The sequence below is a fragment of the Stegostoma tigrinum genome, chromosome 2 (genome assembly GCF_030684315.1).
Source record: "Stegostoma tigrinum isolate sSteTig4 chromosome 2, sSteTig4.hap1, whole genome shotgun sequence".
Taxonomy (NCBI): domain Eukaryota; kingdom Metazoa; phylum Chordata; class Chondrichthyes; order Orectolobiformes; family Stegostomatidae; genus Stegostoma; species Stegostoma tigrinum.
Window position 1 is genome coordinate 35,405,775 of NC_081355.1, and position 16,380 is coordinate 35,422,154.

General features: G+C 42.3%; 1 protein-coding gene across 7 annotated transcripts in view; it reads right to left on the reverse strand.

Moving 5' to 3' along the window:
* LOC125463953 (F-actin-uncapping protein LRRC16A-like) overlaps positions 1-16,380 on the reverse strand; it is a 397,615-nt gene that overhangs the window by 167,978 nt on the left and 213,257 nt on the right. For all 7 annotated transcript variants that reach the window (XM_059653386.1, XM_059653380.1, XM_059653379.1 and 4 more), the window contains exon 14: positions 12,806-12,883. In XM_059653386.1, the coding sequence (XP_059509369.1) occupies positions 12,806-12,883 (78 nt within the window). The remainder of the gene's footprint in view (positions 1-12,805; positions 12,884-16,380) is intronic.

Sequence of the window (16,380 nt, forward strand, 5' to 3'; positions counted from 1 at the left end):
CAGATCATCATCAACACCTTTGTCTATCCAACTGCTCTTTTCTCTTCAGGCTCTATCCCTTATCCAATTGTTTACTCTCTACCCCAAATCGCTCCCTGTTTTCAGTTTATAAAATGATGATTTCCCTTCCTCAGAACCATCAGTTCTGAGGAAGGGAAGGGTCACCAGACCCGAAACATTAAACACTGATTTTTTTTTTTCTTCACAGATGCTGCCAGGCCTGCTGAGCTTTCAGCAACTTCTGTTTTTGTTTCTGATTTACAGCATCTGCAGTTCTTTCAGTTTTTAATACAATTAGGCCAGTGCCTCCCAAATTCCAACTGCAGTAAGGCCTCTGCAACTACCAATGTCATTTTATTTCTATTGCAAAAGTTGGTGTCTGTCCCTTTATCCTTTATTGCTTAGACAACACTGTACCCAAACTTATACCGTCCTTGTTCCAATTTATCCTGGAGCCCCTAAACATTTTCACGATTTGTTGAGGTCGTATACTGGAAATCAAGCGCTACAATTCCCATTGTTATAATACACCTTAAGATATAATGAAACGACTAACAGTCCTAATTTGCCCCTGACTGACTGCTACTCAAGATAAAAGCAAACCATACTAGATTTTATTTGGTTACGTGAAAAGTAGATATTTATTCTCACTCTTTCAAGTTAAAGAAGAATGAAATAACAGGATTTCTCATTAACCTGACTTCAAAATTTATCCCTAAATATTCCCAGACATACAAAAACTAACACAAAAATTGAGATAACAGGGTGTAGAACTGGATGAACAGAACAGGCCAAGCAGCAGAGGAGCAGGAAAACTGATGTTTCGGGTCTGGACCCTTCTTCGGAAAGGGGCGGGGGGGGGGGGAGAAGAAGAGAAGAAGGGTTCTAATTTAAATAAGGAGAGGGGTGAGGCGGAACGAAGATGGATACAGGAGAAGATTGGTGGAAAGGAGACAGACAAATTAAAGCGGCAGAGATGGAGCCAGTAAAGTTGAATGCAGGTGGGGACGTAGACAGGGGATAGGTCAGTCCGGGGAGGACGGACAGGTCAAATGGAAGGGATGAGGTTAGTAGGTAAGAAATTGGGGTGTGGCTTGAGGCGGGAGGAGGGGATAGTTGAGAGGAACAACAGGTCAGGGATGCAGGGATGAGCTGGATTGGTTCTGGGGTGCAATAGGGGGAGGGGAGATTTTGAAGTCCACACAGGAATCCTGCAGCCCAATGGTATCAAAGCAGAACGAGTTGCTGTTACTGCAACCTTCAGGTGGCATTGTTGTGGCACAGGAGGCCCAGGCTGGACATGTCATCTAAGGAATGGGAGGGGGGAGTTGAAATGGTTTGTGACTGGGAGGTGCAGTTGTTTATTGCAAACTGAGCATAGGTGTTCTGCAAAGCAGTCCCCAAGCCTCTGCTTGGTGTCCCGATTGTAGAGGAGGCCACAATGGGTACAGCGGATGCAGTATAACACATTGGCAGATGTGCAGGTGAACATTTGCTTGATGTGGAAAGTCTTCTTGGGGCCTGGGATGGGGGTGAGCGAGGTGGTGTGATGGCAAGTGTAGTAGCTCCTGCGGTTGCAGAGGAAGTGCCAGGTCTGGTGGGGCTGGAAGGGAGTGTGGGGCGGACAACGGAATCATAGAGAGTGGTCTCTCCGGAAAGCAGTCAAGGGTGGGGATGGAAAGATGTCTTTGGTGGTGGGGGTCGGATTGCAGATGGCGGAAGTGTCGGAGGATGATGCGTTGGATCCGGGGTTTGGTGGGATGGCATGTGAGGATGAGGGGGATCCTCTTTTGGCAGTTACTGCGGGGGCGGGGTGCGAGGGATGAGTTGCAGAAAATGTGGAAGACACGGTAAAGGGCGCCCTCGACCACTGTAGTGGGTAGTTGTGGTCTTTGAAAAACAAGGGCATCGGAGATGTAGGGGAGTGGAACGCCTCATCCTGGGAACAGATGCGGTGGAGGTGAAGGAATTGGGAATAGGGGATGGAATTTTTGCAGGAAGGTAGGTTGGAGGTGGTCTATTCTTGGTAGTTGTGGAAGTCCGTGGGCTTGAAATGGATATTGGTTTCTAGGTGGTTGCCTGAGATGGAGACAGAGGGGCCAGGAAGGTGAGTGATGTGTTGGAGATGGTCCAGGTGAACTTGAGGTTGGGGTGGAAGGTGTTGGTGAAGTGGATGGACTGTTCGAACTCCTTGTGGGAGCATGAGGTGGCGTCGATAGTCAATGTAACAAAGGAAGAGGTGGGGTTTAGGGCCAGTGTAGGTACGGAAGAGGGATTGTTCCACGTAACTTACAAAGAGGCAGGCATAGCATGGGCCCATGCGGGTACCCATGGCCAGCCCCTTTGTCTGTAGGAAGTGGGAGGAATCAAAACAGAAGTTGTTGAGGGCAGGGACGGGTTCGGCTAGGTGGATGAGGGTGTCAGTGGAGGGGGGCTGGTCGGGCCTCTGGGACCTTTGGGAGATGATGGTTTGGTGCTCAGGGGTGGGGTCAGTAGGAGGTGGTGTCGGAGAGTTGGCGCCTGGCCTCAGCGATGTAGAGGTCAGTGCACCATACTACAACTGCGCCTCCCTTATCTGTGGATTTTATGGTGAGGTTGGGATTGGAGCAGACGGAGCGGAGGGCTGCGCATTCTGTGGGGGAAGAGATTGGAGCGGGTGAGAGAGGTTGAGGCGATTGATGTCTGACGGTAGTTGGAGGAGATGAAGACGAGGAAGGCTAGGAGACCTGGGGGTAGTGTCCAGGAGGGCTTGCGCTGGAGGAGAGTGCTACATTTGGCCCCACACCTCCTCTCACAGCCCCATCCTGGGCCTCAAAAGACTTTCCACATCAAGTAGATGTTCACCTGCACATCTGCCAATATGGTATACTGCATCTGTTGTACCCGTCGTGGCCTCCTCTACATCAGGGAAACCAAGCAGAGGCTTGGGGACTGCTTTGCAGAATACCTACGCTCAGTTCGCAATGAACAGCTGCACCTCCCAGTTGCGAACCATTTCAACCCCAGCCCCCACCCCCACAATTTCTCAGACAACATGCCCATCCTGGGCCTCCTGTACTGCCACAATGATGCCACCCAAAGGTCACAGGGACAGCAACTCATACTCTGATACAATTGGGCTGCAGGGTTCCAAGCAATGTGTGTTTCACAAGCTTCAAAATTTCCCCTCCCGCTACTGCATCCCAAAACCAGCCCAACTAGTCCCCGCCTCCCTAACCTGTTCTTCCTCTCACCTATCCCCTCCTCCCACCTCAAGCTGCACCACCATTTCCTACCTACTAACCTCATCCCGCCCCCTTGACCTGTCCGTCCTCCCCGGATTGACCGATCCCCTCTACCTCCCCACCTGTATTCACCTCTACTGGCTCCATACCTGCCTCTTTAACCTGTCTCTACCTATCTTCTCCACTATCCATGTTTAATCCACCTCCCCCTCTCCCCCACCCTCCCCCTTTTCTGATGAAGGGTCTAGGCCCGAAACGTCAGCTTTCATGCTCTTAAGATGCTGCTCGGCCCGCTGTGGTCATCCAGCTCCACGCTTTGTTGTCTCAAAACTAAACGAGTTGCTTTCACATTCCTTTTGATTCTTCATTGATATTTTGATATTATCCACACAGCAATGATCAGTCTTTAATTCACTGCTGGTTTTGTTGGATTTATGGTCTTTTTCCTTTGGGTTTTTGGATTTTTCTTTAGCAATTCGAAGTAGTTTTTCCCTTGCTGTTTTCAGAGTTAATGAAGGCAAATTTTCATTACAAGTGAACAAAGAGATAGGTGTTGATGTTGCAAGCTGCTGGACCGCTCAGTATTCTGATGTTTCATTCCCCCTCACAGAGTTTGTGCTAAACTACAGCCAAACTAATCAGAAGGATTTTACTATGCTGAACTCTCCTGAGCCCATAACTGGTGCCAATCAAAATCTGGACAGACGTGTCCTGAGCACAAGGTGATGTCACTTTGTCTGGGTATGCTGCCCGCAAAACTGACATTGGAGCTAACTGGTGCATATGAGGCAAAGCCGCAAACATTTTCTTGTCTCCGCGCCCCCCCCCACCAACCACTTTTAATGCCAGGCCCATTTTTTCTCCCCCCATGGTCGGTTCACATTTCAAGAAAAAAACAATTACAAATCTCTTATAGCCATCAGAGGAGGGAGGGCAGGGGCCAGTTAGAACATGACTTCTACTGGAACGTTTGAAATATTTTCATTGACCCCAAGCTGAACTATATTGATTTAGGTAACATTTATGCAAGGTGTGTCAAAGCAAATGTAATGCAGATTGTTTTAAAAAAATTGCAGAGACGTTTATGAACTAAATGAGTACACAGAATTATGCTAGATAGACTTCAATGTCAGCATGGTACAAGTTCATCCATTTTGGACAGAAAAGGATGGCTCCAGTAATTTTCAAATAGTGAAAATCTAGAAAAAAGAGATTTTGCAGTCCACATACAGACCATTGCAATACTTTAGTCTGGTACATAAAACAAACAACACGGCTAATGCAACATTAGTCTTTATCACAAGTGAACCAGAATATGAAAAAGGAAACCGAAATCTAATTAAACACTTGTTAGATCATATCACAATTACTTGGTAATATTCTGGACACAACAGCTTAGAAATAATAGGAAAAAGTCACAGTCCCTGAGGACCACAGGCTGCTCTCATTACAGAGAAATGACTGTTGATGTTTTAATCTGAGGGTCAGAATGCTTCAGGCAAGGCGTGAGGTCAAGCAGGTATGACCTTCATGGTCACATCAGTTTTTACAGAAATTAGACCCATGCTACTGGCATCACTGTACATTGCAAGCCAGCAGTTCGGCCAAGTGAACTAACTGACTGCCAAGCAGAGCAGATTCCCAGACCGTTGCTATGAAAAGAAAGTGTAAATAATGAAGACAGTTTAAATGAACCAGGCTTATAAATCAGGGAGAACAGAAAGTCAAAAAGAGATTTGATTGAGGTCTTTGGAAAGAATTTATTATTGTGGATCTAGCAAGTTTTTCCACAGCAAAGGGCTTTCAGGGAGAAGGGCCCGAGGTAGGTGTATGATATTACAATAACATGTAGAATGACCAACACTTGGATCCATTTGATTAATGCTCTTCAGCTAATCAGTTAAAGACAATCATGTTTAACTAATTTGATTCAGTCTTTTGACATAGTAACAGTCTGTTTATGAGGCTTAGCAGGAGATGCAGTGTACACAGATTTCCAAAGAAAAAGTTGAAAAACTGGCCTCATAATTGCTTGCAAGCAAAACTGAAGAACACGGAATGCAAATGATAGCGACAATAGCAGACTGAAGCCAAACTTGGTCGAATCACAGGAAATCAAGGCCTGTGATGAATGGCTTTTTTTTTTCCAGACAGAGGAAGGATATATCGTCCAGAGTACCAAGGATTGGTATTGGTCCGCACTGATAACTTTAACTTGGGCGCATGGGCACAATTTAGAAATTTGTGGTTGGCAAAAAAAATTGGAAATACTGTCAACTGTATGGTGGCTAAAGACTGACCTAAAGACGACATAGAACAGTTGATAGAATGAGCAATCGTGTGGCAGGTGCAAGTTAATGCGGCAAGCTGTGAAGTTATTCATTTTAAGGGGAAAATGTATCAATCTGCACCATACCTTATGAAGGAAATAAAAGCATGAGAAAAGGTGCAGAGAAAAGTCAAAGGGGCTTTAATGATGAAGAGAAAGAAGCAGCTGGAGGGGAGGGGAAGAGGCAAGAATTGCAAAACTGGAGATTTTCTCTTTTGATGAGGTGATTCAGACAAGAAGTACATGAGAAAGGAAAATAATGAGAATGAGGGACTTTGACAGAATAGATCATGAAAATCTGTTCCAATTAAAGCAGCATCAAGAGCCAAAAAACAGAATATAAGGCGCATTTCATTCATTCATGCGATGTGGGCATATCCAGCATTAAACTGTAATTACTACGAGATGATGATAGTGGCTTTCTTAAATTGCTGCAATCCTTGAGGAGTACACATATCTACTGGGTTGTTAGGAAGGGAGTTCTGAAGGAAGGGGAATTCCACCACACTCCTGGCTTCTGTCTGATAGATTATGGATAGATTTGGGCATTCATGTGAAGAGTTACCCACTGCAGCATTCCAAGATTCTGATTTGCTGTTGTAGCCAATTTACCTCGTATGTTTATGGTGTGAATGCTACTTGCCATCTTTCAGCCCAAAACTGTCCATCCAGTACTTTTGGATACAGGCTACTTCAGTATCTAAGGAGATTTGAATAGTGCTGAGAACTGTGCAATCATCAGCGAATATTCCCATTTCTTACCTTACGATAAAGGGAAGGTTTTTAATGAAGCCATGAAAGTTAGGCCAACGACACTACCCTGAGGAACTACTGCAATGAATAGCAAAAGTAGTAAAGGCAACAGAAGGAAAGCTTGAGTAGTAGTTGGGGTATGGAAAGCACTACCCAAGAGAATAGTGGAAGTAGAGTCAATTGCAACTTTATGATGCAAAGTCTGTTATCCTTCAAGTAAATTACATATGACTTTTTACTGAGTTTGAATTTTGAACCAGTGGCAAGTAGGTTTTTGTCCATGTGTGCTAGATGATTTAACAAATCAACTTGTCAGTCTTTCTACAGCAATAGTTTTTTAAGCCTGCACGTGAGGCAGAACAGCCACTGGAGTCATAATGGGTGTTTGTTTGCAGTAGTAATGTTTTCAATGTTTATTTCTTCAAACCTATTAGCTCACTTTGGTTTTAAAAGGCTCAATTTCTGTTGCTTCGGAGTAAAACCCATAGATTAAAAATTTTTGGTTTCGGAAGACTTAGATGTAAGAAGTTTCACTGGAGAAAGGTGTTAGTTCAGAACAGTCAAAAAATAGGTTACTTTCATGTAAGGGATTTAGTGTGAAAATTCCAGACCAAAAGCATTTGGTTTGAAACCTGTGGTCATTACGTGAAGCAAATGAAGTTTAAACTCAGCGATGTGACGTGAGTCAAAAAGTGATACAGCAGGGAAACAGTTACCTTTACCAAACTTGTTCATGCCAACCAGATATCCTAAATTGAACATGTGCCATTTTCCAAGCACTGACTCATCTCTTTAAACCCTTCCTATCAATATACCCATCCAGATGCTTTTTAAATGTTGTAACTGTATCCGCGTCCACTACTTCCTCTGGCAGCTTGTTCCATATACGCATCTTCTGTGTCAAAAAGTTGCCTTTCAGGTCCATATTAAATACTTCCCCTCACCTTAAACCCATGCACTTTAGTTTGTGACTCCCCTACCCTGGGGAAAAGACCTTTGCTATGCTGCCTCAATTTTATTAATCTCTATAGGTCACCTCTCAGCCTGCTACACTCCAAGGAAAAACGTCCCAGTCTATCCAGCTCTCCTTACAACTCAAGCCTTCCAGTCTCAGTAATATCTTAGTAGACCATTTATGCACTCTTTCCAGTTTAATAACATCCTTTCTGCAACAGCGGGATCAGTATTCTATGCAGTACCCTGAATGTGGCCTTACCAGTGCTAGGTATTGCAGTAACATGACCCTGTATTCAATGCTCTGATGAAGCCAAGTGTGCCAAGCACCATCTTCACCTCCCTACCTCCCTTTGAAGCCACTTTCAAGAAACAAGGTACCTGTAGCCCTAGGTTTCCCTGTTCAACAACATTGCCTAAGGTAATTGCATTAGCTGTGTAAATATTGCTCTGGTTTGTCTTGCAAAAATGCAACACCTTGCATTTATCTGAAATAAACAAACAATCTGCCAATCCTTACCTGCTAGCCCAGTTGATCGAGATCCTGTTGTACTCCCAGAAAACCTTCTGCAGTTGAGGACGGGTCACTCGAACTGAAACACTAACTCTGATTTCTCTCTACAGATGCTGCCAGATCCCTGAATTTTTCCGGAAATTTCTATTTTTGTCCCTGATTTACAGCATCTGCATTCTTTCCATGTTTAACCTTCTTCACTGTCCACTATGCTACCAATTTTGGTGTCAATCATAAACTTACTAATCACACCTCCTATATTCTCATCCAAACCATTTATTTAAATGATGAATAATGGACTCAGCACCAATCCTGTTGCACACCACTGATCATGGACCTCAACTCTATCACCCCAACTCCTCTGTCTCCTACCATCATGCCAATTTTGTATCCAATTGGCTAGCCCTCCCTCGATTAAACTGATCTAACTGGTCTACCATGTCAAACCTTGTCAAAGGCCCTGCTAAAGTCTGTGTAGACAACATCAACCACCACGCTGCCTTAAATTATCTTCTTAGTTACTTTTTCAAAAAAAAGCTACCAAAAATGTTCAAGACCAAAGTGATAAGGCAAACCTGTAGATGTGATTGCTTTGAGATAGATGGGATTTTATTTAGGTGTTTTGAAATCTTAATAATTGTGTCATAAGTAAATAGCCTAGTTTTATCCTCTTATCTTCATTTTAGAGTAAAACTTTGAGCCTTATTGTTAAAATCAAATCTACAGCCCTTGTCAACTTCACAATTATACACGAGGTTGGGGGGGGGGGGGGGGGGGGGTGTCTTCATCCACCCTTGGGGCAACTGAGGACTTTAAGCTGTCAAATGCAATCCTGGAGATAATGGGAACTGCAGATGCTGGAGAATTCCAAGATAATAAAATGTGAGACTGGATGAACACAGCAGGCCAAGCAGCATCTCAGGTGCACAAAAGCTGACGTTTCGGGCCTAGACCCTTCATCTGATGGCCCTCTCTGATGAAGGGTCTAGGCCCGAAACGTCAGCTTTTGTGCTCCTGAGATGCTGCTTGGCCTGCTGTGTTCATCCAGCCTCACATTTTATTATCTTAAATGCAATCCTGGAGTTCTCTCCCTGAGGGCTTTTGGGTCTAACACAGGGCTTGCAAGTTCAAGATGAGAGCTCAATGTGTCAACCTTCAAGCTGAGAATAACAGACTAATAGTGCTATAGATCCAACATGGTTGCAAGGGGAAAAAAGAAGTTGGAATGAATGGAGACATCTATTTTAACAGTATACAACTTGTACATTTACACTAAAAAGCAGAAGGTCATGAATTTGAAATAAAAATTTTGGAAATACTCAACAGATCTGGTTATAGGCTATTAAACAGAAAATGTTAGCTTTTTCTTTCCTTCTCTGCAGGTGTTGCCAGACCTAATAATTTCCAAATATTCTTCTGTTTTTGGTGTAATATATAGCACATTCAACATAAAAAGTTCTGTCCCCCTGGGTTCAATCTTCAGCTTGCATGATTTTCATATCTACTGAGAAACCAATCTGCTGTTGACAGAAGTGCAAAAGAGTACATGTTCCATTCCTTCCTAAAGTGTTTATATTATAGGTTACACTACCGTGAATAGCTCCTAACAACTGAATAAATTCCATCCTCTGGGCTTTCAGCAGAGAGTAGCACCAGCAGAGAACAATGGTCAGAAATTGCCAATACACAGCCTATGATTTTCCAACATGTACAGGCAATTCTGATGGGTGTACAGGCACTGCCTGTGAACCCTCACTCTAGTCTTTTTGAGCATAATTTCCGATGGATTTAATTCCCTTTAAACAGGTGAAATAATGCAAAGATGCCAAAAACCATGAAATCAGGCATTTCTGCAGAACAAAAGAAATGCCCAGTGAGACCTTGTGCTGAACAGGATTTCACTAAGATTTGATGTCATATTACAAGAAAACATTGACTTTCTCTGGAACACAGGTAGGTAAGAATACTAGGAGTGCAAGTATAGTTGGTTCTGCTTTATTAAAGGCTCCAGCGCCTAGTCCTCAAATTGCAGAACAATACGTTCAGCTATTAATGGATGGTAGGTTTACCCAAGGTTATCAAGTTTGTATACCTTCATTAAAAGGGCATTTGGCTGCTTACTCCAAGGTAACCAAAGACTGATCTCAAAACTCTGATCTAGATTGTGGTTCCGTGCTATGCAACTGGATCCTCAGCCTTCTGTTCCATAGACCGCATTCAGTAAAGATTGACAACTGCATTTCCTCCACGATAACGATACTGGAGCCATCCAAGGATGTAATCTCAGCCCCCAGTATACTCCCTGTTCACCCACAACTGCACTGCCAAATTCTGAACAAATACCAACTACAAGTTTGCTGATGACACCACCATGGTAGGACGGGTATCAAACAACGATGAGTCAGAACACAAAGGAGATAGAGGGCTTGGTGATGTGGTGCAATGATAATAACATCTCTCTCAATGTTGGCAAAACCAAAGGACTGATCATTGACTCCGAAAAGGTGGAGAACACAACCCCATTTACATCAATGGAGCAGACGTTGAGCGTGTTAAGAGGGTCAAATTCGTAGGAGTGACCATACCCGACAAGCTATCCTGGACTTCCCATGTAGATGTGACAGTCAAGAAGGCATTGCAAAGCATCATCCTCTTCTGGCATGTACTTCAGGACCTTTGCGAACTTTTACAGATGAACCACAGAAAGCATACTGTCTGGGCACGTGGTGGCTTGGCACAGCAACTGTTCTGCTGAGGACTAAGAAACTACAGGAGGTTGTGTGCACAGCCCGGGCCATTAGAAGCCAACCTCCCATCCATGGTCTCCAAATACACATCTCGTGGAAAGGCTGCTATCAACAAATCCCATCCCACCCTGGTAATGTGCTCCTAAAACCTATTCCCTCAAGATAGAGGCTTGAACACACCAGCAGGTTCAATAACAGCTTCTTCCCTGCCATTATTAGACTGATGAATGGACACTAACAAAATAACGCTGATCCTGTTAAGGTTGACCTTGTCAACACGTCCTGTCCAAGTGTTTTTCTTCATCCTATGACCTGTTTGTCATTGCTTATTATGATCTGTCTGTAGTGCTCGCAAAGGCTTTCACTGTACCTAGGTACATGTGATAAGTCAAAATCAATCAAATTGGCAGGCAGATTAGTGTCCAGCCAAACATCTAGTTACTTTAGTGAAAGCCCTGAAGCATATGCTACATGAATCTACTTCAGTCAAATCACAGATCCTGTAATTTTCAAATCCATAAAGCTGGATCCTCCTTGCACCTAGTCATTCAAGGTCCCTAAATGGCACAGTCTTGCCTAGTTACTAATTTAGACATCAATGCACTTTCTCCCATCTGGATATCACCAATGGTGTCTCTCTCTATGCCACCTGTGGCTACAGAAATAAATACGAGATGGAGCCTTAAAATCGAACAAGAGAACACAGATCAAAAATGTGAAATGTAGGAAGGGACTGTAATCAGAGAAGGTGGTGTCCTTAACTGTAGAAAGCGAGTGAGAGAGACACATCAAGAGAGAAAGAGACCAGAGACTAAAAGAAAAGCAAAAATATACATAGATTAAGAAAGGTTGAACAGTGGTAAAGTTCAAGATGTTGTTGTAAAATTACATGTCAATTGTTTCACTGTTTCATATTCATATATTAACAACTTGTGATGACATCACCATTAATGTGGTACGATATTCTAAAGAGCTCTACAGGAATGCAATCAACTAAAAGCCCTTCGAGAATGAAGAAATTTTTCCAAAACTTCAGCTGAAATTCTGGATAGCATTGCTCTACTTCTACAAGGGATGGTTGAGCCAGTGTTGTGTCCACCAGGCCAGATAGCCAAGAAGCCAACCCCAGATTTTATGGTAATTAGGATGTTAACTGTCACAGATTCCACCCCAAATGGGAGGATGTCTCACCTACCAGAACTGCTGGCTAATTAGATGGCTACCAGCTTTCCAGTCTTAGCAGCAGCACTGCCAGCATGGCCATTTGCCAGTGCAGAATTATTTCCCACTGTAGAGAAGGGTAATAGAGGCTAGATCCCAAGACATATCAGGACAGCTGTGCTAAGGTGAGAAAAAGAGGGTTGGGAAGCTGCATTCAGAACATGAGGTTGTGCAAGTCTGCGTTGCAATGATGGGTCATGTGTTATGCATATGATTTATCTGGTGGCCTTGACACATCGTTTAGGCATGATGCATCATTGACAAATTGTCAACAATTACCAAAAGGAGGATGTGAATTATTAAAGGTGGGCATGGAGCCTGATATGTACTCTATCACTAGCCAAATCGCAGTTGAGATGAATTGGCAAAAGGCATGGCGTACACTGGTCATGGCATGCAATTTCACAAACCCCAGACCAACCCCTATCCCGGCCAGTGTTCACGTTTTCCTATGCAAGGGTGAGAAGGATTTAAGGAAAAAAAAAGAAAGAGAATTGGTTGGAATTACATGGACTTTTGGCCCATATTTTATCCAGGTAAAATCAGAACTTCAAAACAGTAACTAATTCTGAAAGCCATGTTCCAATGTTCCTGATTTCTGAGGAAGGGTCACCGGACCAGAACTGTTAATACTGTTGTTTTCTTCACAGATGTTGCCAGACCTGCTGAGCTTTTCCAGCAAGCTCTGTTCTTGTTCCTGATTTACAGCATCCACAGTTCTTTCGGTTTTTATTCCAATTTTCCTTATTTGCTTATCATTAGCAATTTCATAGACTCAGTAAGCTGAAAGGACAGAACAGTCACACTCACAGCATGAATCGAAGAAGGCAATTCAGTGTGATATATCTGCAGTAGCCAACAAATAAGCATGCAGCCTCATCTCACTTTCCACTGCTTTGCTGGTCACGGCACAAGAGAAATTCTAGGTATTTCTTCAATGTGATGAGGGTTTCTGTTTCTAGCTCCATTTCACAAAAAGAGTTCTGGATGTCTACAACCCTCTGGGTGAGAAAATTTTCAAGTTAAAACAGCAGGATCAATCACATGAAACTTGAGTACATACCATATCTAACGCACAGTCCGTGTTCGACAAATCAAGGTGAACAAGAGCATTTGGTTGGGCCAGAAAACTGTATAAATTCTGTAAAAATAAGAAGATAAAAAACTGAACAAAACTGCAATTGGTTTCAATCATTCAAGAGATCAGACATTAAACGGGTAATGACTTAATTTTAACTGATATGCAGAATACTGAGGCTTCAGGTGGACAGTACAAGCATTTCAGGAAGGCAGAAGTGTGGTGTAATCAATTCCAACGTGTCTGCAGACAGAGTGCAAGCGCTAGTGATGAGAAGACCTGCCTCAATTTGCTAGGACTTTGATCCAACTGCATAAAAGGCTGCTTGGCCTTCCCGACTATGCATTCTTTCACCCTCTATCCATTTCTATGTCCCTTCCGTATGCCTTCCTTACTGCATGTTTGGGATTTCATTCATGCCTAGTTAACAAATGGGTATAACAGACAGAACTTGAGCCAAACAGTGGAAAATCTTGAAATAATCATGCAAAAAAAAATTTAAAAAGTAGCCTTGAAATAAACTGATGTTTCCTCCCATGTTTATATCAACCAGACAGAGCTGTTCATAGTTGCAATGAGAGAAGCTTTACTTTATTTCACACGTTTGACCCTTGTCCAAACAAACACAATGAAAAAGCAGATCAAAGTAGTAATAATTTAAAATAACCTCTAGGAAGTCAATCTTCAAAGCTAATGCTCAAATTCAACAAATAAACGGGCCTATGATTTGCTGATCCATTAATGAATCTTGAAGCTCAGCCAAGCTCATAAAAATACCACCTAACATCTGTAAGAACAGATACAGATGGCCAGACAATTTGGGTTCATTATCTCCGATTCCTATTTTGCTCTTTTACTTTGCACGTTTCTGGTTTCATTATATTTTGCTGTCAAACAACAGCAAAACTGTTCTAGGTATATCTCTGGTTCTTATTTTTGCCAGCAGCTATCTGCTTGACTCTCTGAAGCTGATTCTTGTGTTATTCAATCTCTCCCCTCTTTTATCCTATATTTGTCTTTCTATCAATGCTGCCTGAAAGCAATAGTTGCAGCATTTCCTTTTTTGTTTTCATTTGAACTCGGTTTAAAAAAAAGACAAATCTTATCTGAGGGAGATTCAAGTGAGACAGTTCATATTAAAAGGAACTCATTCAAAGTAATCATCATAATTTGTGAAAGGAAAAAAAAACTAATAGTAAGAAATAAGTATGGAGAAACAACCCACTGAGGCTACTGCACATTATTGACTGGTCTTGCTTCAAAAGTTCAAATTACCCATAGAGTCAATCGCTTCACAAAACAAATAAGCTTTAGTCACTTTCTATCATTACTCGCAAGTTGAATCTTTTGGTCAGCACTTCAAAATATTTCCAGGAAATAAGTCTAACACGTTTGAGCTCCTATATTCATCTCTCCCCCAAACTTACAGAAGATTCCGACTTATAATACTCCTTACTATCTATGCCCAGTAATGTGCTTTTAATTGCTCAGTGTCTAGGTGAATCCAGTAACCCCAGATGTCAAGATAATGCTTCTCCCTGTATTTCGGCTAATTGGAAATAACATATCCTTCACTGACTCCTCAGATTATAGCTCAGGTTCTAACTACTGCAGATTTAAAACAAAATTAATGAAACAAGTAAATAAATACCATTAAATATGACTATATCTACAGTAACCTTAAATATTTTACTTATTCTTCTCACGATACCAAACATAGTCACATCTCTTGCCTTAATATAATTTAAAACTCTAGTTTGAAAATAGGCTTCTTGATAAATTTAGCTACTGGCATGCCACAACAGGGTCACTGACTTGTGTCATCTATCATCATTTCTTATGATAGCTGACAAGCAGCAAGGCTGCCTTGGATTTACAATTTAAAACCTCTTGAAAAAACTGGAACATGGATTTGGAAACTGTGACTGTGTACACAAATGCAACTAATATACAAACATATACCCAAGCTAAAAACATTCATTGGATACAGGGTTTTTGAACTCAGTTTGATCTGGTAGCAGATCCCAAACTTGCCTGTTCCACATGATTATTGCTATAAGCAGCCAGCTATCGATTACTGTTGGTTTGTAACTATGTTTGGACTACAGAGCTAATAGCAACATGGTTATGCATAAAATATTCCATCAGCATATTTAATCTCGTGTTGTGTGTAGGATGGACTGTCCATTTCCCATCACTAAACAAGAAATTTTAACCTTGTGATCCATTGGTGATTTGTCAAAAATAATACAAAAATTATTTTTCATTTTTACAACTTCTGATGAACTGACTTATACATTGTCAAGGCTCTCTCCTTCATAAGAACGGTCATACATTCACCTTTTAAAACTAAAGCTTACCACACACTCCAATGAAAATTAATTTGAAAACTGAATTCAGAGTCACTCTCCACAGAAACATGATTTGGTGAGTGTTTTCCAACATTTCTGCTTTTAATTCTTTTCAAAGCTACTTGACAAACATGCAGGATATTACAAAGGTCTAAACATTATCGGCCATATTTACCAGAAATAGACAACGTTTCAATTATGGCATGTTTCTCAAACAGCCCCAATAAGTGTCCTCCTACTATTTTCCACAGCTCACCTGATTAGCTATTCATCACACCTCTACAGTGCCCTTCTCAGCGTATCTTTCCTCCTGCCAGAGGCAGACGTATATTCGCCATTGCCAGGAACCTTATTGGATTTCTAGCATATAACCATTTTAGCCCAGCCATGAACCAGGTCAAATCCCACCAGTCAGGAGTCATCCTTCCCTAGACAATTAAGGAGCCAAAAAGAAACATGCCTTGGGACATATGGGTGGCAGAGCTGACACTCCATTGGAAACACAAGCAAATATTGTCAATTCACTACAGTGTAAGAATCAAGCTGCTCAGGGCTCCTTTCATAGGATTTGCTGACTTTGGATGGTTACAACCTCTCTGCTTTGCCTTTCCCTTTTGCACTTTGCCCCCTTAGCCAGAGCCTAAAGGGTCTCTGTACTCTGTCAGGCAGGATATAATGGATGTCAATGAACATGTGTCTGTACAGCACCACGCTACTTCAATCTCACACCTGCAGTACATGGCAGCAACATTCACAGTGAATATGCAGCACACAATTCACCAATTGGCCATGCCTCAATTTTTTCAGGACAGAGTCCTCAGTCAGGCCAAGGGAGACAACCTCTAGTTAAGGGGTCCTGGCACAGCATGTCAAGGGCATCATATGTTATATATCTCCTGGATTTTGGTTCCTTTCATTCAGCTACTTAGGCTGGTCTGTGGGTCTGTACAATTAGAATCTGGGAAGTGAATCACAGTAATTCCTCTGGACCGAAACTAAAAGAACATTCTCGAAATCTCATGAGTTTTGGAAAACCAAAACCAATGCATCAACATTTTTGATTTCTTTTTATACAACACATAATTTTTCCCTCCTTCTGAATTTTAGCAATTCAGGAAGCCTGGCAGGAAAGGAATGACACTTACTGTTGAACATCAAAATAGAGCCACTACATGTGGTATACATAAGCAAGCTGTAGCCCAAGACATC